Source organism: Schistosoma haematobium, chromosome 2, assembly GCF_000699445.3.
Source record: "Schistosoma haematobium chromosome 2, whole genome shotgun sequence".
In the NCBI taxonomy this organism is placed as follows: domain Eukaryota; kingdom Metazoa; phylum Platyhelminthes; class Trematoda; order Strigeidida; family Schistosomatidae; genus Schistosoma; species Schistosoma haematobium.
Window position 1 is genome coordinate 44,548,186 of NC_067197.1, and position 21,650 is coordinate 44,569,835.

General features: G+C 34.2%; 1 protein-coding gene across 1 annotated transcript in view; it reads left to right on the plus strand.

Annotated features, from left to right (window-relative positions):
• The window catches only part of MAP4K3_3 (Mitogen-activated protein kinase kinase kinase kinase 3), a gene marked incomplete at both ends in the record, with an annotated part of 106,127 nt that extends 86,010 nt beyond the window's left edge, over positions 1 to 20,117 (plus strand). Inside the window, 9 exons of the mRNA XM_051219257.1 lie at positions 2,789 to 2,868; positions 4,462 to 4,706; positions 6,890 to 7,055; positions 9,382 to 9,901; positions 13,090 to 13,158; positions 15,432 to 15,527; positions 16,717 to 16,784; positions 18,641 to 18,696; positions 20,030 to 20,117. Of these exons, the coding sequence (XP_051068532.1) occupies positions 2,789 to 2,868; positions 4,462 to 4,706; positions 6,890 to 7,055; positions 9,382 to 9,901; positions 13,090 to 13,158; positions 15,432 to 15,527; positions 16,717 to 16,784; positions 18,641 to 18,696; positions 20,030 to 20,117 (1,388 nt within the window). The remainder of the gene's footprint in view (positions 1 to 2,788; positions 2,869 to 4,461; positions 4,707 to 6,889; positions 7,056 to 9,381; positions 9,902 to 13,089; positions 13,159 to 15,431; positions 15,528 to 16,716; positions 16,785 to 18,640; positions 18,697 to 20,029) is intronic.
• Positions 20,118 to 21,650: the final 1,533 nt, after the last annotated feature.

A 21,650-nucleotide genomic window follows, 5' to 3' on the forward strand; every position in this document is an offset into this window, starting at 1 on the left:
ATCTTGCTGAGCTATCCTTTCCCAATTACAATTTCTTTATTTACCTTCATGATGAATATTCAAGCTCTTAACAATAAAACTGTTGTTAATTTTCGTGATTGTTTATTCTACCTCACCTATTACCATATTTAACAGAATTTGCTTATTACTATTATTATGATTATTATCATCCTGAAACATATACATATTTGCGATTATACTTAATTATTTACTTACTTACTTACACCTGTTTCCCTCGCGGAAGAGCATGGGACGCCCACCAGCACACTCTCCATCCAACTCTGTCCTGGGCAATCTTTCCCAGTTGCTATCCATCCCTTTCATATCTGCTTCCACTTTCGCCTGTAGCTCTTCTAGAGTTACTGCTGGTCCCCAAGCCCGGGTAAAAGAGAAGGATTGGACATACGGTCGGCAACCCCATCCCGTAGGAAAAAATCTTGCTAAAAATCTCCAACTAGATTTGCGACTGTGGAGCTTTGTAAATGAATCCGCCGAATAGAGAACTCTGCTGAACCAGTTTTTCTTATTTCATGTTTTAATATAACTGATAATATCCCATTTAGTATTAGCGATAGATTTTCAATGTTTTGTAAAACTATAAATTATTCACTACTATACAATTTAAGAATCGTTCCAAAATAGCCAGTTGAGCTAATCATTCACTTTTCCTGTTTATACGTAAGTCATTCATATGGCTTATCATTAGCAATGAAAACATGAATTGACTAGATTCACTTGGTGTTGTTTGCTTGTATCTTCCCATTGTTTAGGATTGCAATTGATCAGTCTCTTCTTGGTATATATCCATCCTGTACGGATTGCCTCAATATTGCCTTAAATCAAAAGCATTATAAGCTTGGATGGATGATGACTAGCAGTGGAATCCAGTTTGATGCGCGTTTCGTCCTACTCGGGACTCGTCAGTTGGATGTACCTGCATCGTAGTGATGTTCACTACAGGATTTGAACACACTACCGATCGCTTCAAGCACTATCGCGTTATCCGTTTAGCTACGAAACGCGCGTCCAGGATTCCATTGCTAATCACTATTCACCTTTGCTTCTAAAGGTTATGAATTGAGTAGCTTTAAAAACATTAAATCAGTTTAAACATCCAAGCAATTTGATGTACTAAGCATAACAATTTATTCCTAACCTTATTGACTATGAATTTAAATATAGTCCATCGTTAATTGTAATTCTTATCATCCTGAAACAATAAGTATACATATTTGCGATTGTACAGCTTTGTAAATGAATTCGCCGAAAAAAAAAAAGAGAACTCTTCCGTGAACCAATCTTTCTTATTTTATATCTTTATTGATATATTCCGTTTAATTAAATATCTAATAAAACGAAAGACAATAATTGAAATATGATATCTATATACAAAGAGAGTGAGCGAATGCTTGATTATGGGCATAATGTTATGAGGTTGTATAACCAATAAAGTTTATCATTCGTTTACTTACATAGATCGAAATGTTGAATTATATGACTTTGTAACCATTTCATGGATTCTCATTATCTAGTTTGAACTACCCTTTTTTGTCTGAGTGTTTTTTTTTACACTATCTGTCGAACTGAAGTGTTGTTTTGTAGATTATGTGGGTTGTCTTTTACATTATTGATCTTCGGCTATCGTTTTGAATACACTTCTCCATGTTTCTGATCATCCCTTATGAAATCGTTGTTCTATAGAGCGCTTACTCTGAAAAAAGCAGAGCTTATAATCTGTTAAGAAACAAATCATAGAATTAACCACTACGCTGTCGTTAAACTCATATGTTAATCGATTATCATTGATGCTTTTATGCATGATACAATGTGTATTTCTTTGCTTTATAGTTTCACTAAAATAAATATATTCCTGTTAATAGTATAACAAGAAAATAACTTTAATAATTGAATTTATGAGTCAATTGAAGCTGGACCACCGTAGAAAATCTGTAAGTACTGGACGGTCGTTTCGTTTTAGTATGGAACTCCACGATCCCGCCCCGCAAGATTCAAACCCAGGACCCATCAGTCTCGCGCGCGAACGCTTAACCTTTAGACTAGTGGGTCGGCATACAACCATCTTAATGTCTAACTTCAAACGATCCACGGAATTGCGCCACCATTCACCATTTTCTTAAGTGAGTTACTATCTCACAACAGACCTGGTAGAACTCTACTAGTCACTGCTTCTCACTAGAACTCCAAGAAATAGCTCTTGGAGACAGTCACTAGTGAGCATATGATGATTATAATCAGAGAGGGGTTTTATGGAGATCGTGGCAATTTAATAGTTGAATTCATGAGTTAATTGAAGCTAGACCACGATGGAAAAGCTGGAAACTGATAAGTCCAGGGTTCGAATCTTGCGGGGCAGGATCATGGATACACACTGCTGAGGAGTCCCATAATAGGATGAAACGGTCGTTCAATGCCGTTTGAAAAACTCACAGAAAACATCAGTTCTCTCAAAACTGGAGATACACTTTGCTAACGTTACTTAACTATTGTAAAATATCAGTTCATAGCTTTGTATAATTGTCTGTATTGTTACATTTTAGAATAACATTTCAGACCAGCCAATAAAATGTTGTTAGTATTTCATTAAGCAATTATAATTTATGATTAGATGTATTACTCAATGTTACTTCCTTGATCTGTCTACCCGCTTTTAATGCTGAGGATAACTTGTCTAATTTAGATTAAGCCCTTGACGCGATAGGCTGACCGGCTTATATAAATACTTTTCTAATGATTTATATCTAATGTATACTTCATTTACTTTATATAGGTCAAGTTATCCTATTGGGTACAAATGATGGTATATATTGTTTACAGTTGAAAGGACGTTCTGAGAATTCTTTAGAATTAGTAAGCTGAAATTAATTTAATTTTTATCTTTCATGTTACACTTTAAGAAAGATGATTTTAATTACAAATTGTTGATCATATTCTTATGGATCAGTGATGATCTAGTCTCATATTAGACAAAAGAAGTTTGTTAAAAATTGTGGATAAAAAAAGAAGTATCCTCCTATAAAATCTTTTTATAAGTATACATTTTTATGGAGTACCAGTATGGAGTTGTGCAGATTATATCGGACCACCATCGAAAACGTGGAAGCACTGGATGGCCGTTCCGTCCTTATTGTGGGACTCGTCAGCAGTGCGCATCAACGATTCTGAAGGTGGGATTCGAACCTTGGGTATTCGATCTTGCGCGCGAACGCTTAACCTCTAGACCACTGAGCCGGCCGACATTCAACGATGTTAATGTCCAACCTCAACATTAACTATTGATCTTAATTAAGGAAGCACTAAAAACGCCTCTGCTGGGATCATCAGGTATGTAATAGTGAGGTTAGACGCACAATGTATTAGGGATTGATGGTAAATCAGTTGATGAAGTTGTGAATATTCATCGACTGAGATGGTTGGACCACATGTTACATACGCCTGAACACCGATTACCATGACGCGCAATACTGACTAGTGTTGAGGATTGTTGGAAAAAAGTTAGGAACGGTCAAACCAAAACGTGTCATCAGTCGTTGAAGTCACTAACTTGTGGTGTGAGCCATGTTGGTAGATGCAGACTACTTTGTTGGGGTCCACGTGACTATCATAACCAATGATTGGAGACTGTGTATGACATGTTTCAGAATCGATCAGAATGGAGTAGGTGTATACACTCTTTGTCATCCCTTAAACTGTGAGATTGAAATTACTTTGTGCCAACTTGCACTGATGTATATATGTGCCTGGTCTTACATTGTAGCTGACTGATTGAGTAAGAAACCGAGGAACATATGTGTTAAATATTCGTTTTATGTGTCTGACTCTTCAACAGTGCTCATTTATGATTTCATTAGAAACTTAACGCAGGATTTTCCGTTTCGCGACAAGTTGTTAATGGTTAGACCAATAATTGATCATTAAGTGTACCACTCCCGTATTTTTGGACGACAGTAAGCTGTACGTTGCTTTTAGTGCGTTTATAAGAACATGTTGTTTGTTAATCCTTTTATCTAGTGATTAGCACCAGATTAATTTTACTTCGGTACATTCAGAATTATGAATACTCTTCTCAACTAATGGTAATTAGTCACTTAAACTTACTCTGTATAACTCAATATATACAATCTGACTAACATAATAATGTAATAACTGTATTACTCAACATAAAATGGCTAAAAATTGATCCAGGACTTTCAGGCTTATTTCTGAACCTCAATGGTGGATATTTAAAAGAACAAGAAAACAATTTCCTGGATCATAAATACGAAATAAGACCTCACCACACAATGAGTGGAGAAATAATACTAGTAATTATACAGTTTCTTTGTATACATAATTCAATGAAACTATGAAAGAAACTTAGATCAGTGATGTTTTAAATGGTCACATATCTACTTATAAATGTTTCTTCAACCTATTCCTGGTTGATTTTTTTTTTCCAATTAGCTATTTCCACGTCGTTGTTTATGGTTATCGATTACTCGAGATACTATGATGTCACTATCTGGTCGTCATCCTCAATTATATGCACATAATTTGGTTTCTTTAATGAAATTAAAATCTCAAGGTCATTCAATGAGTGGTGGTAGTGGTTGTACAGTTGGGGGTAGTAGCGGAGTTAGCGGTAGCAATATTAGTGGTCTTGGTGGAGCTGCATCAAAATTTGGCAAATTCGTTAAACTTTTTCCTAAGTAAGTTTCTAAAAAAAGTTATAGTGGCTAGTTTCTATTTGGGTTCAAAAATTAATGTATGAACTATATGATAAATAGTCATTTATTTAAATTGATGTCCGTTTGTTTTCGGACACAGTGATGTGGTGTGAGCTACTTATATCCACATAAGTAGTATATATCTATGTTCAGAAATAGAACGTATTGCAGTAGAAGATCGAGAAGCAAGGAACGAGAATGGAAAGCAATTAGTATGAAAATGCAGGAATAATGAGATTTGAGACGATGGACTGATATTTGCATAAGAAATAGTCAAGTTTGAGACAATTGACTAGTGAGATGGTGGAGAAGATTTGTAACTCAGGTAGATGATTTTGATGGAGTTTTGTTCTCTGAGCTGGATGGTTTTGGTCGTGCCATCCAGCTCAGAGAACAAAACTCCATCAAAAAAATTGACTAGTATTTTGTAGATGAAATATTTACTGTATGATTCTTAGATTTGATTAAGATGTTCTGTAATTTTATGTTCAAATATATTCGATTGTCCCCACTGGTGTTATATTGTTCACTACAGTACAAGTGTATGTTCATCTACTATTTACTTATGGTTCTGTGTAACAATATTGATTCTTAATAGTTACTGAAATCCATAATAAATGTATTGGTGTCCGAATCTCCAAAACCATGAATATATAATTCAGATAAACCTGTATATCAATGATTATATTACACGTTAATGAAATGAATACTTTTTAGGACTAGTTCTAAGGAGTAATACCATATACTGTGTTGGCAAATACGTCCATCCATAATATACTAATAATTTTGGTAAATTATAGTAGTATATGGAAAAGCTTTTGACAATTAATAAACCAGATCGGTGAAACTATAATTTATGGACGACCTTTGAGTGACACTGAAGGAACCTTGAGAATGGACATCTGATTAGGACTAAATGAGGGTTCTTATTTTACAGTTGATAGTTAGGGGTTAGGAACTAGATTTGGGGTTTTCATCATGAACTGACATTAGTTATGATGCCAAAACTCTATTTAGCCAGATATATGAATGAATTTCGCGTCGAAATTCGTGACTCGTTATCTTATATCTGATGGTTTCATCTATAAATTATAGTCTCGCCGATTTATTTTATGAAGAGAAATATAAATTAAGATTTATTGTGATAAATATCGTTGGTCCCATAATTATACTGACATAGTTTTAATGCCTATCATGTGGTTTTCTCTTTCCATTTTCCTTGCTTTATTTTTTCTTTCATGGTGTATTGTGATTACATCATCAGACAGATATAGTATTCTTGACCTTCGATTATTGGTTGAGAGTTGTATAGATGTATAACTTTTTCATATTCACGATTCTGTATCTGATTGATAGCTCAGTAATTGTATTAATACTTAAGATTCCCCAAATACCTGGTACGACCGAGGGTGAGGAGAGTTAACTCTTCCTCTCCAAATACTCTGACATGGACACGTGCATACAACCACTACCAGAGATGTCCTACTCACTGTCTTTTTACGGCAAAGGTGTTGTTTACGAAACTGACAGGACGATAAGCGAATGTTCGGCGCTTTATCTGGGTCGGTGAACACCTAGGATCCACTTAGGGTAGTTGTAAAACCCTGATTTCAACAAATCAGTGGTGCATATGATTTCCAGTATCCTGACGTAACAAACGGCGTATGATCCAATTATTGGTGACCGGCTATCATGAGACTTCATCTCCTGACATTGCTCTACTATCTTATGGATTAGATCTTCAGGTCAAAGTCTTGTGGTGTTCCCCTTATGAAAACCACCTGTTTCGGTTTTTTTGGCACCTGGGGAGTATCTCAGAACTCACATAAATCAAGTGACTTGTGTGGCGCATATGTATTCTATGCCCCTCTGTATCAATATTTCTGTGTTCAAATAAATAAATATCGATACACTGTAACATCATGTATTAGTGATCGCACATAGATCACATGCGTAAGTGTTCAGTTTTGAACAATATATACTGTTTTGTAAAGGGCAACGTTGCCTTTTAGTTACCCAAACCTAGATATGTTGAGAACGGTTTGAATCTTTTATCCATAAATTGATAAATGGATAGTTATGAATGGATCCATTATGTATATTTCTTTATTGTATCAATCTATTTTATCATTTATTTTATTGATTTCTTCATTTATTTTAATTAGACGATTTTCACCATCAAAAAAAATGCCTGATACAAAAGGATGTTTACGTGCTAATGTTACACGTAATCCATTTAATGGTGCTAAATATTTATGTGCAGCTATGACAAATGAAATATTAATTATGGAATGGTTTAATCCTGTATCATCATTTATTGAAATTAAAAGAGTATGTTAATTATTTTTGAAAGTTTAGATTACTTACTTACTATACTTACGTCTGTTACTCCCAATGGAGCATAGGCCGCCGACCAGCATTCTCCAACCCACTCTGTCCTGGGCCTTCCTTTCTAGTTCCATCCAATTCGTGTTCAGTTTTCTCATGTCTATCTTCATTTCCCGGCGCAATGTGTTTTTTTGGCCTTCCTCTTTTCCTTTGGCCTTGAGGATTCCATATGAGGGCTTGTCTTGTGACTCAGTTGGGTGCTTTCCTTAATGTATGTCCTATCCACTTCCAGTGCTTCTTCCTGATTTCTTTCTCCGCTGGGATCTGGTTTTTTCTCTCCCACAGTACGTTGTTGCTAATAGTGTCCGGCCAACGTATCCGAAGTATTTTGCATAGACAATTGTTAATAAACACTTTTATCTTCTGGATGATGGCTTTCTTAGTTCTCCAGGTTTCCACCTCATGCAGTAGAACTGTCTTGACATTTTTATTGAAAGCTTAGATAATTACCTATTATAACTAACACTGGCCTAATAATAATAATAACATACCTAATATTCAACTATTTGGATCAAATATTGTTGTAACTATATGCCCGGCTAATTATCACATGACTTACTGACCAATCGAAATACTATGCTAAACCAATAACATATCGATTGGCATGAAATAATAGCCTATCATCCTTGTTGATCATTTGTTCACCGAGTCATTTCCATTTGAGTCCAGAATGCTAATAACAGAATCCATTATGCAAATTGTTTATTTCAAAGATACTTGGTTTATATACCAACCAAACAGACCTAATCATATCATAAAATAGAAAATAAAATTTATACAAGATCACTCAAAAAATGGCTGTGAACATGGGAGACAGTAGTTAATAAACTGAACATAACTTAGGAATAGTGAATTGTATAATAATAGTCTATAGGTCAAAAAAGTTTATGATAAGAGGGATATAGATATACATAATCTAGTAACTGGATAGTTATACAGTGTAATGTTAGTTGATTAATAGTTCCCAGAAATTACTTACTTACGCCTGTTACTCCTCGTGGAGGAGCATAGACCGCCCACCAGCATTCTCCATCCAACCCTGTCTTAGGCAATCCTTTTTAGCTCTTTTCAGTTGTTATTCATCCTTTTCATATCTGATTGTACTTACCGACGTAATGTCCTCTTTTCCGTTTCCATTCAGGATTCCAAGTTAGGGCTTGACTTGTGATACATTCTGATGATTTGTGTAATGTGTGTCCTATCCATTTCCATCGTCTTTTCCTAATTTCTTTTTCAGCTGGAAGCTAGTTTGTTCTCTCCCACAGTACGCTGTTCCCGATGGTATCAGGCCAATGGATGTTGAGTATCTTGCGTAGACAACTAATTATAAATACTTGTACCTTCTTGATGATGGTTGTTGTAGTTCTCCAATTTTCAGCTCCATACAGTAGATCTCTCTTTACGTTCATATTGAAGATTGTGACTTTGATATTGGTTGAAAGTTGTTTTGATTTGCTTATGTTTTTCAAGTGTAGAAATGCGACCCTTGCTTTACCAACGCTCGTTTTTACATTTGCATCCGATCCTCCTTGTACATCGATGATGTATCTACGCTGATCATGAAAGCCGTACCTCAAACATTTGAATCTAGAAAGATTATTATAAATAAGCAATCAATCTGTAGGTTCAAGATATTGATATTCATCGATCATCTAGAAATATCTTGTTTTTGACTACGTATTCATTTGTGCTAATGAAATTCTGTCTATCAAACTTCGTCCGTTCATTGGTTATAGATAGGCATTGTTGCTCACTACGGTTTATGTTAACTCAAGTTAGAGGTGTAAACCTGATATATTGAGCCAGTCAGAAGTAGCCGATTGAGATCACTTGATTACAATCGAAAATGACCTGAAGGACAAACACACACTACTGGCTAAGATATATATATATATACTATCCGGTAGCGAAATTGACCTTTTCTTCCACTCTTGTATTCTCGTCCAAGTAGTCATTTTAGGGTTTTTAATCGCAGCATGTTGTGTTCCAAATATCAGATCTTAGATATCACTAATCATAACAAAATTATTAAGTAAGTGCTTGGCAAGAGGTCGGAAAGTCTTGGGTTATATCCCTGGTTGATTTTGAATGAATACTGTCGAGGATTTCTATACTGGGATAAAGCAGCTACTCAGTATTTTATGGTTCAATCTTTTATGGGAATTTGTAAAATTTAACAATCTTCATAACTTTCCTTATTAATAAATCTTACTGAGTAATTACCTACTAATATTTGTATTTGTTTTAACAATTTCTTTTCTATGAACAGATATTTGTTCCTGATATGCCTTCACCTTTATTAAATTTTGATTTACTGATTGTGAAAAATCTTCCTCTACCATTTGTTTGCGTTGGAGTCTATCGACATCATTCTCGTAAAGGTCGAGAAGGTCAACGTTTTCGTTTACATTTGATTGATTTAAATAATTCTGGACCTAATCCACCACAGATGCCTCCAGTAGTTTCATCTATTCCTCCTCCTGTTTCAGTGTCTTCTGTTGCTGCTGCTGTTTCTGTCACTGCAATGGCGTCAACTACTAGCACGACTATTACTACTTCTACAACAACAACAACAACTAATTCTGTATCTCCAAATCATTCCGGTTTATTAGTGGACTCATCTACATCTCCTCACTCTGTAATATCACATTCAGAAAATATTCATGGATTAAATGATTCAGTTGGATTAACGAGTAGTAATAATATTAGGTTGACTAATAAAACACAAGTAGTTCTTAAATCAGATCAAACAAAAGCTGAATTACAACGAAAGAATACTCTATTTTTACGTGAGTTTAATTTTTTTTCTTCATCATTCCTAAACTGTAATGATAAAGATAATAACAACAGTGTTGTTCAATTACCAAGTAAATGTTTCTATATAGAGTTTTTCGTCATACTGGTCAATACTACTACCCGGTTACTCTTACACTTATGTAGGTAGAGAGAGAATCAAACCTGTTAACTAGTAGCTGAAAATCAAACTCTTTAATATTTAAACCATCATTACGATGGATGGATGAATTAATCAATTCTTTCCTCCAAATGTCTTGTTCTAATCTATAATATCTGGAATGATTATTAGTAATCACTCTACTAATAAGATGTGACAACTATGTTAAGTCAGCGTATAGCTCTTAATCGAAATCTAACTTTGGTAGTAAGTTCCTCAACCAACTCTGCTCTGAACTCTTCTTTCTGGTTTTTCTGCTTGCTATTCATTCTTTTTAATTCTTACTCAAATCTCGGCTTAGTGCGTTGTTTGGATTGCTGCTTTTCCTTTTGCCCTGAGTATCGTCTTCCTGTTTTTAGTGAATATTTTAACTTGGATTTGTGTAAGTTATTCTGTGGGAATATTCTATTCATGAGTTCTTCAAAGTTCCTTATCTGCTGTTCTTAAATCTGAGTAACGAACTTGCATTTGTTCTTGACTAGTCGCTCTGGTTTACCATACTTCCCTGCTAGCTTCTTTGTTGTATCATATGGTTGTTTCATATTTCCCTCTTTTGCAGCTTTTTCCGCTGTCGTTGCTAACTCTTTCACATATTTCTGCCTGTCAGCTCTAATGCTCCTCTTAACTCTCTTGTTTGCTTCTGTGTAACGGGTCTGGGCCTTAAATTTCTCTGTTGTTGTTTGGCTGTTGTTAATTGCTGTCTTCTCGTTTTTTCTCCCTTGAATCTTGTCCAGGGGTTCCATAGAAATTCATTCCTTATGATGATCCTTTTTGCGGCTCAGAACCTCCTGATACTTTGAAGTTAGTGCTTTTTTGATCCATTTTCAAATGTCCTTGATAGTAGCCTCTTCTTTCAGTAGATCTTGTAAAGCTTGGAACCTGTTGTTGAGAGCTATATTTAATTTGTTGAGTTTGTCAGTATCTCAAAGAAAGGCTGTTTCTCCTGTTGCAAACTGCTTCTTTAACTTCAGTCTCATCTTGGCCACAACCAGGTGGTGATCTGAAGCTATATCATCTCCTCACGTGTTCGTTTGACTTGAATCCTTTAGTGGTCCAGATATGATCTGTCTGGTTCTCCGTGATGTAATTCAGAGAGACCTATGTAGCTTTGTGTATATGTTTGTGTGAGAATATAGTGCCGCCTATAACCATTTTGTTCGATGCACATAAATGTGGAATTATATCATCATTCTCGTTTCTTTCTCCCAGTCAGTCCATGTCGCCCCATGATATCTTCATAACCGTTGTTTTCCATTTCGACTTTGGCGTTTAGATTTCCCATCAGGATGGTCAGGTCTTTTCTTGGGCACTCCACTATGTTTGATTGCAGTTTCTCGTAAAACTGATCTTTATCGTCGTTGTTGCTATCATTGTTCGATGCATATCATTGAATAACATTCATTATGATTCCCTCCTTTGTTTTAAAAGATACTTTGATGATCTTGGGTTTATGATATTCCCACCATAAAAGTAGTTTATATGCTTCTTTGGACGACATCAGAGCAACTCCCTGTGTGTGCGGAGCATTTTCTTCTTCGTGACCCAAGTACAGCATCGTGAATATAGGAGTAAATTAAACAAGATGAAACTTATCTTGAACATGCAATGCAATATGATAATTATTAAAACACGACTACAATAATAAATAGTATGCATTAATATAACTAAAAATTACGTATCGATTATTGATGATGAAGGATTATAACTTTACAACACATCCTTGTAAATTTGAGCCTATTCCATTAGGTTGATTGCTTGTAGTAATAATCCATTTCATTGTTCCTAATTTATAATCACATCTAATTTGAATAATATAAGATCTCTAGCTTGTATATGGGTTCATTCTAGTCGATGCTCCTTAATAATAATAATAAATATTCGAGGAGTTTACTGAGGATCAAACTCGTGTTTTGGTTGAGATAGAGGTTTCTCGCTTACCCTACAAAGGACTCCTGTTAACAAAATCCAACCGAGTTCTTAATGGAGTTTTGTTCTCTGAGTTGGATGGTTTAGTCGTGGAGCTTTCATCGTTTTTCTGAACAACATCATCAGCACAAACTTCAGATAAAAGTGAAGCATTCGAATTTCTCCACATATGGTTCACAGCTTGTCCTGTAGACCTCGACGTTGATTGGTTCTTGTTGACCTTAAACATATCATTGTTTACTTACTTCTCCAAATGGGAGATACACTTGGGCTACTAACCTTCTTCACCATAACAAACAAGTTTCATGAATCTGTGACTAGATTTCATGAGACTAGATCCACCAGTTATCATAAACTTTCCAAATAAGTAACGCTGTAGAATTATGGTCTGCTATTATATTAGTACTGCTCTAATAATAGACCTAATCCTAAAATTGTAGATTTGTCATGATATAACTGCCTAATCTATAAGATCTTACGTGGAAGTCACACCATCGACTACACCAACTCACTGTATCGTATCAATTACCAATACATGATGTAGAACAAGGTTGGGCTAGAGAAGGAACAATATATTTAATATGAATAGAAGATATAAGGTAACATTCAGATGGACCACGCCTGCATGGTCGAGCCATGCCATCCGACCAACTCCAGTCCATTCAACTCATTGTTCGCGCCTTCTCCATTTTTAGGTATTTCTCCGCATTAAAAATTGAGTATCTATTTTCTGAGTTATCTCGTATTCAGCTTTGAGGATTGTGTGGTTATGGTCCAATGCCACTACAACGCGATAGACCCCAATCAATCAGTTCACTGGTTGTCTTTACTATAGTCATTTACCTAGACTGATCTCAATAAACATATTTGTTTTTCAATTGTACTCAACCTACACTTCAATTTGAATAGCTTGTTAGAGTTTCAAATTCTCACATGAATAATATATGAGTTAAAGCATAGTCTCACTAATCTGAACATGATCTCTATGTACTGTATTAATTATAAACAAATTCTCCCCCCATTTAACCTTTTTTCTTGTTTTTTTTTGTCCTCAAAATTCCATTTTCATAATCAATTTTCTTCAATATACATAAATAGCCGAGGATATTCTACCGGTTGTTGAAACTGTACAATTAGAGCATAATACTATATTAATATGCTTTTTAGGTAAGTATTGTTTAAGTCAATAACAGTTCTACTCTATTGAAATTTGAATAGGTAGTAGTAGTAGTAGTAGTAGTATATATGTTCAATTTTCATAACTTTTCGATCTTGATCTTTCTTTTAGATATTACCACCACTGAATTAACTACTTCTATGAATCCGGTGTTTATCTTGTTGTGTTAATGAGGTATGGCAGTTTGGACCGATGCACATATGCGCCTGGTCCTACGTCGTGACTGACTGACTATTAATCGGGAATCGATTGTTTTGTGTAGATATTTTTTTTTTACCGGAAGTATATATCGTCTTTAGAAGACATAGAGATATTATGAGCAGTCGCTTGGTTCCCTACTTCTTATGATTTATTAGTAGTATTTTCCAGTATTGAACATTCCTACATTTCATAGAATGAATAATTAATTAACCTACAGATCATCAATCTTATTGTAATTCTCAACATTGTATTATCAGTCTGTCAGTCAGTCAGCAACAACGTAGAACTCCGTATGTACATACATCAGTTCAACTTGCCACACCACATTAGCACACAGATACAACTGCTGATTCAAATCCCATAGTGGTAGAGGTAGTAAGAGTATAAGCAGTAATCGGAAAGATTAGGATTTGAAGTTGTTATTGAATGAGTATAATGCAGTGAAATAAATTTGGAGAGAGAAAAAATAAGCGAAATGAAGAATTCAGAAAATTAGAATTTGGGAGATCACAAAGAGTGGATGGACCTGAGCAATTGCAAACGATTTTGATCCATGTCACATTCAAGGTCTCTAACCATCGGTTGCTATCGTCATTCAGATCTCAACCAGGTAGTCTACACCTACCAACATAATAAACCATAATTGGTTTTCTTATGTTGAACTGCAACAAATCTCAGCGGATTTGTTGACAGAGCTGATCATAAATATGTACAGTCATTCGATATAAATCACTACCTTTTAAGTTAATACTTCTTTTTTACTATTAGTGGGTTATAGTCGTATTTCCAAGTTTATTGATTTAAAGATCCTGTTGTCAATTTTATTTGAATCTGTGGTTGCCAAACTGACAAGGAAACAGAATATACATTACGAGTGTTTTGATGATCTATTAATCAATGCACTGAGTTGCCCATTCAAACTTCACTTTTTATTACTTTGATCGGAATAGTTGGATATTATCACTATTCCTTCCCACAAACAATAAGGTTCAAAGATTATTACAAACCCAACTACATCTTCAAATAATTCTAACACTAATCAGGTCTAATCTTCAATTCCATACTTTTCTTTTTAATAGCTATTTTGGCGTAGATTATCATTTGACATTATCTTATTCCATTTTAAACCTATGACCAGGTTAATTTCGATTATTATCATCATGGCCGCTAGTATTAAGAAAATGATTCAAATAAATTATGCACTGTCAACAGTTTCATGAGTTGTTCTAGCTTATTTGTTTTCCGCGTTTTTGATTTAAAACAAGGCTAATTTCTATCATAAACTGACACTAATTGGGGAACTGATGTCCCAAATGGGGATCATTGGACAATTTAACAACCGTAAATCTTTATGGCTTTTAGCCTGTAGATGCATAAAATCATTGCCAGGGAAGTCCTAATCACTGCCTTCTCGTGGCGGAGGTTTCGTTTTTTTTTTTGCGAAACTGAGAAGACGAAAAGTGAATGTCCAGAGCTTTATCCGAAGGATCCACATAGGGTAGTTGGAAAACCCTAATTCCAAACCTATGGTGCACATGGGCTCCAGTATCTTGAAAGAATAAATGGCGTATGAACTAATCGTTGGTGACCGGCTACCCTGGGACTGCATCTCCTGACGTCGCTCCACTCCCTTGTGGATCAGACCTTTAGGTCGAAGGCTCCAAGTGTGGCCCTCTAAGAAAACCACCTGCTTCAGTTTAGGCACCCGAGTAGTATCCTAGATTTCACACAAGTCGAGTGATTTATGTGGCGCATATCTATTTGGTGCCTTCTTGTACCAATGTTTATGTATTTAATTAAATAAATGATTAAAATGACACTTATTTTAAGTTCTGTTCAATTTGTGATAAACCATGGTCTATTATTTACCATTATCTGTAATTCAGTATTCATCTCAGCTTGGTTAACCTGAATATCCTGACCTTTGATATTCTATAGGTTTGTTGCTGTGTTGACTATTTGAATTATTTCTGACTAGAAGAAAACATCTGTCTTGATGTTTCCATGTTTAATGTTTTCGTTGTTGTCTTTGATTTGTCTTCTTCTCTCAATTTCACCATAGATTGTGCTAAAGTTGTCAGCTTAAATGGTCAAATTAAATCCAGTCGTCATCGTGCCACAACTTTAGATTTTAATGGAATCACAGTTGAATCTATTGGTAAGTAGAAATTGGTTAATATTCTCATTGTGTTTATTACCTTTATTTATTTATTTATTTGAATATATAACTATTGGTACAAAGGGGGACCGAATACAAATGCGCCACACAAGTTAAGTGGTTTGTATGTGGGCTGTGATACTACTCGGGTACCCCAACCGAGACAGGTGGTTTTCTGAGGAGGGCACACCTCAAGCCTTTGAAGTGTGAAAATAGTAAATTAATGGTATACCCACATGTGTCTTTCTGACACAGTAGTGTGTTAGGTGAGACCATGTCTAGGAGCATTAACAACTCTCTCGTGTAGGACGTCTAATTTATAAGTTACTATTCACTGTTTGTTCGTGAGAGATGGTGCTATTTGAATTCGGACTTCTAATTTGCCTAGATATGCTCAGCATATAATCGGTTCATTTTACAGTAAAGTAGACTATAATTGAAAATGTACACTTCTAGATTCCAACCTAGTCGTCTAAAGATAATGAAATCACAGCAGGATTTGAAATTCCTAGCTCCCATCCTTGGTGATATGTATGCACCACTGAATAGTCCCGTAACCATTATACCATATCCCCAGTAATCAGTAGTTCATTAAATTGAATTTAGTTCGTGATGAACACTTGTTAACTATTTGAAAGAAACCTTATGGCAAAACTATTAATTATGCGAATTTAAAACTTGTGCAAATGAATTACTGCTGACTGGTGTATGATTTCAAGTTGATTATTATAAGTTTTTCATTGAGATCATGGACCGATTGATGTTAGACCAACATTGAAAACCTGAAAGCACTGGACGGTCGTTTCGTCCTACTCTGGGACTCCTCAGTAGTGCTCATCCACGATCCCGCTCGCGGGGACCTTCGGACTCGCGCGCAAACGCTTAACCTACTGGACCACTGAGCCGGCACCCAATGGTGATAGTGTCTAACATCGACCAATCCACGAAGTTGCGCTACCATCTTCCATTGTACTGAAGTAGATACCTGTCTCTACCCGACACGGATTAGCTCCACTGGTCACAGTTTCTCACTTGAACTCCGAGAATTTCCTCACGAAACTAGTCACTAGCGAGCACTTGTTAATTACTAGTATAGGGGTTATTATAAACATATGTCTGTATGTTATTATTTTGATTATTTTACTTTCTATTCTCTTGATCTCACTTATCCATTTATTTATTTTCATAGTATGTCTTCGAGATAGTATTCTTGTATTTCATCCACATGGTCTACTAGGAAAAAGTTTTACTGGAGAGGTCAGTCCATTATTCTTTTTTTTCTACCTTAGTATATCTATTTGATCATCGGTATTTATGTATTCAGTGTTTGTGTACTTATTTCAGTTTGTAAGTAGTACAGTTATATACTTTAGAAACGAATACAAAAGTTGGATTTTTGATTGAGATCACAAACTGATTGATGTTAGACCACCATTGAAAACCTGGAAATATTGAACAGCCGTTTCGTCCTACTTTTGAGCTCCTCAACAGTGCGCATCCACGATCCCGCCCGTGCGCGAACGCTTAACCTCTAGAACCCTGGGCGGGCATCCAACGGTGTTAATGTCTAACCTCAACCAATCCACGAAATTCCGTGACCATCTTCCATTTTACTGAGGTAGATACCTGTCTCTACCCGAATGATTGGCTGAATCTGTGTATTATTTCATCAAAATTATTTCAGTGATCGATAGAATTAATCTGTATAATATTCTACAAAGATTTATATTACATAAGATAGGCAGGACAAAATTGGGATCGATAAGAACATTTGTAAGTTTATCAATTATACCTTGAAGACTAATTGTATACATCTAAGTTATAATTGTCCAATACTCTGTTAATTTTTTTTAGGCAGTCTACTTTTCCTCGAATTTAGCGAAGAAAATTTTCTTCGCTATGAAATCAATTACTTAATCTGTACATTCATATTTATAGTTGTATAGTAAGTATATAAGTTTATAGAAGGATAGAAAAGATTGCATCATAAAGGGATTCGAAAACTCCAATTGTCAAGTGAGGTTACATAATAATCAGGGGTTAGTGAAGGATAGAAGAATGAAAATAGTTTACGAATCAGAATTGTTCACTTGATGGGTCATAATCATTATGAAATATTGTCAAAGTCTAACAATAAAATTACAAAACACTAATTAAAAAAACATATTACAGAAAGGAGTGGGGAAGGATGACAGGTTTCTACGTATCATTTTTGCACACAAAGTTTTTGTGCTTGAATTGGTGGATTACCAACGCCTCAGCAATGGATCAGTTAGTCAGTCAGTAACAAAGTAGAACTTCTTACGTATGTACATCAGTTCAACTTGCCATACCACATTAGCACACAGATACGATTGCTGATTCAAATCCCATAGTGGTAGAGGCAGTAAGAGTATAAGCAGTAATCGGAAAGATTAGGATTTGAAGTTGTTATTGAATGAGTATAATGCAGTGAAATAAATTTGGAAAGAGAAAAAAAAGAAAGGGATATGAGGAATTCAGAAGATTAGAATTTGGGAGGACACAAAGAGTGGATGCGCCTGCTCCATTGCAAACGATTTTGAGCCATGAGCAATGGATACGCTTTTTGAATCAACTTCCTTTTGAACTAGTTTCTTTGATTGTGTAGATTAATTTAAAGTAAGACGTGTTCAAAGTTGATTATATACTCCTGTATTGTACGGGTAATTGTTTTGTATTCTCTTTTTAAAAGTCATGCTCGATAGTGTTCTGAAATGATTTTAGAAATTGATCACTTTATTCAACCAATGTAACGTGTAGAGAAATTTGAACAATTCACTTATACCTAAAGTTTGTACTGTTGATAATATCGTTTAGAGTAATGATGAAAACTCCACGATCAAACCATTCAGCACAAAGATCAAAACTCCATTGAAATCATCCACCTGAGTTACAAATCATCTCCACCACCATATGTATATATTGTTTTTCTGTTTTCTTTTTTGTTGAATTGGCTAAGGAACTGATTTCTCTGATCAATTATTGATATACATACGTTATTATTATTATTATTCTGTATAACTATAATTTGTACATACAACAATGTGTACATTTATACATAACTTATTGGCATATTCTAATTGTAATTACAGTTAACTCAAGAAATTAATGATAAAGAAAATATTTATCGATTATTAGGATACAATCGGTTAGTTATTCTTTATTTTATATAATTTATTTATTTAACTGCATAAAGATTGGTAAAAGGAGGCACCAAATCGATTTGCTCCACATAAATCATTCGATTTGTGTAAGGGTTGAGATACTATACTATCCGGGTACCCAAACTGAAGCAGGTTGGGTTTTTTAGGGGGGGGGGCTACACCCGGAACTTTCAACATAAAGGTCTAATCCAGAAGGTAGTGGGGCACTGTTAAAAGATGCAATCCCATGATAGCCAGTGACCAACGATAGGTTTATTATACGCCTTTTTTTTCCTTAAGATGTCTTAGACAATGTGCACGATTGATTTGGAATGGTTATCTTACTCCTCTAGGTGGATCCTCCATATCCACCAACCCAGTTGAAGCTCCGGATATTCGCTTCTCATGTTTTAAAGGTTGTGAACAACACCACCACCACGAGAATACAGTAAGTAGGACTTTTCCCTGACAGTGATTTTATACGCGTTTGGAGTATTTAGAGAGGAAGAAGTGACTTTCCACCAGAGCATTTAGTGGTTGGGCTGAATGAGCAATAATTCTATTTCGCACTCATTCACTACATGTGATTACAATTTTGACATGACCATTACGTCTTTGTAGAATTTTAATTCACGTTAAACAACTTTATACTTTGAAATGTATTATTATTATTATTATTGTTAACTTTATTCACTATTATATTTTTGGTGTAGTATAGACTTCTCAGCATGAAGTATTTCATCAATTTTCCATTTCTTACTTCTTGGTTGATCTTGAATGATTACCAGTTAAAGGTTGACAATTCAATCAATCGACATCTAAATAATATACATCAGTTTCATTACATATTACCAACAATCACAATATCTCTGATTGGACTCTTTTGTAATTTGTATAACGAAAAGTTGTACACTTTTCAGAAAAGTATCTGATTAGTTTATACGATTGACAGACCTAATGATGTGTATGAGAACAAATAAGAAAGCAGATAACTTATTGAAATATCTAGATGACAAGAACAGTTAACCTAGTTGTTCTAGTAGTAGGCCATTATTGATGTTATCGATTTCGTGATTGACATTACCAAAGTTTGACTTGACCATTTTGAATAAATTCAACATTGAGTAGATTGTTATAACTTTAAAAAAACCTTAATATATTTGTACATATCCCAATAATTAGAAAAATTAGACTTTTTGACGTTTCGTCAGTTAATGTAAGTCACTTCTTCAGAAAATAACTAACTAACTGATTGATTGACATCAATTTCATGATTAAATCAGTTGATATCGTTCTACTGTTTTTAATGAAATGTTTTTATTTTTATTTAATTCATAGAAATATTATTGTTGAAAGCCGACCAGCTAATAATCCAATGTCTAATTCTAATGTATACATTTTATCTGATAATATGGAGAATATTTAATATACATATGTCAATGTAAAACTCTTATTATAGATGTGATGTAATCAAACTAAATTAAAGGAAAAAGGGAACGAATCATTCATATATCTACATATATTTTTTATTTCTTCCTCTTTTTTTCTATACACATTTATAAACAAACATTCTGTGTGTGTGTGTGTAAGTGTAAGATGCCTACTAGATTTCTTCATATTCTTTCCGGTTTCTTCAACCTTTTTTGTTTCTTCCTTTTTTTTTGGAATTTTTTTTTCACAAATCAAGTGCTTTATATATACATATATATAGCCGTCTACTTACCTGCAACTTATTGTTCATTATGTAATTCTCTTTTTCGTAAATTGTTCAATGTTACTTAGATAATTCCAATTTCTAATATACTTTTAACGCACATACATACAAACGAATAATACTGTTACTGTCTTGATTGGATAAAGCATTTGATCTTAGCTTTAAAGTATTGCTTCTGTTCTTCATCGATTCCAGAAATAATAATAATGATAATAATTCATGTATAAAATAGTTGCTATGGCTAACATTTTCAAAATTCTTATCCTCATTTATGCACAGTTCAATTTTGTTTGTCAAATTAGTTTTCAACTACTAATAAGTAGTATAAATTTAAATATATAAAAAAATACCCAATTCCTCATGATGCGAAATAGTAAACATGATATTTGTCATATTCTTTCTTATCTGTTCAATATGCATAGAAGTTATTTGGCTTTTTTTTCTTAATAAATTTGACTATTTGATCAGATTATACGATTACACAATTGAAGCCATAATAATATTCATTTGATATAAGTTAACTCATAATGCCGTTGTGATCTTATTTATCAATTCTCTTCTATAGGGTATAAATAATTTCTGAATATATATAGTCTGTGTTTATGAATTAGTCTGTATATTCTTTCATTAGTTTTGATTGTTTCCTTTTTTTTTCTTATCGGCTGTCTATTTGTCAGTTCAAGTCTAGACAAATGAATCAAACATACAATGTATACATGTGATAGCCTTTTCTCCCCTCTCTTTCTTTCTTTTTGTTTTTTTTTTATTATTTGTCGTTTTGACCGTGGTTCTCTTTTTTTTACTTTCTTTTTTCTTTTCTATTTTGTTTTTGCAAATGTTCTCTTAGGCTAATGTGTTATATTTATACTTCTATATCAGCTTTATAATCATTACATAATGATAATATTGTTGTATATGATATAATAATACATTATATTATGTAATATTCCTCATTTAAGATTTCTTCAATTCTATATTATTGTAATTATACATATATTTATTTATTACTTCTATCTCTCTTGTTTGTTTCTATTGAACATAAGAACACATCGTATTGTTATTTGATAATGAAACTTAGTAACTATAATTCATTGTAAACATGATCTTCTTATTGTTTCTTTATCTTTCAATATACACTATGAGATTATTTGTTGATCATGTTGTTTTAATAGATCCTCTTTCTTTTTTCTGTTTGCTCTTTTTTTTCAAAACGAGGCAAATGATTCTTTTTTTTTTTAAACGGTT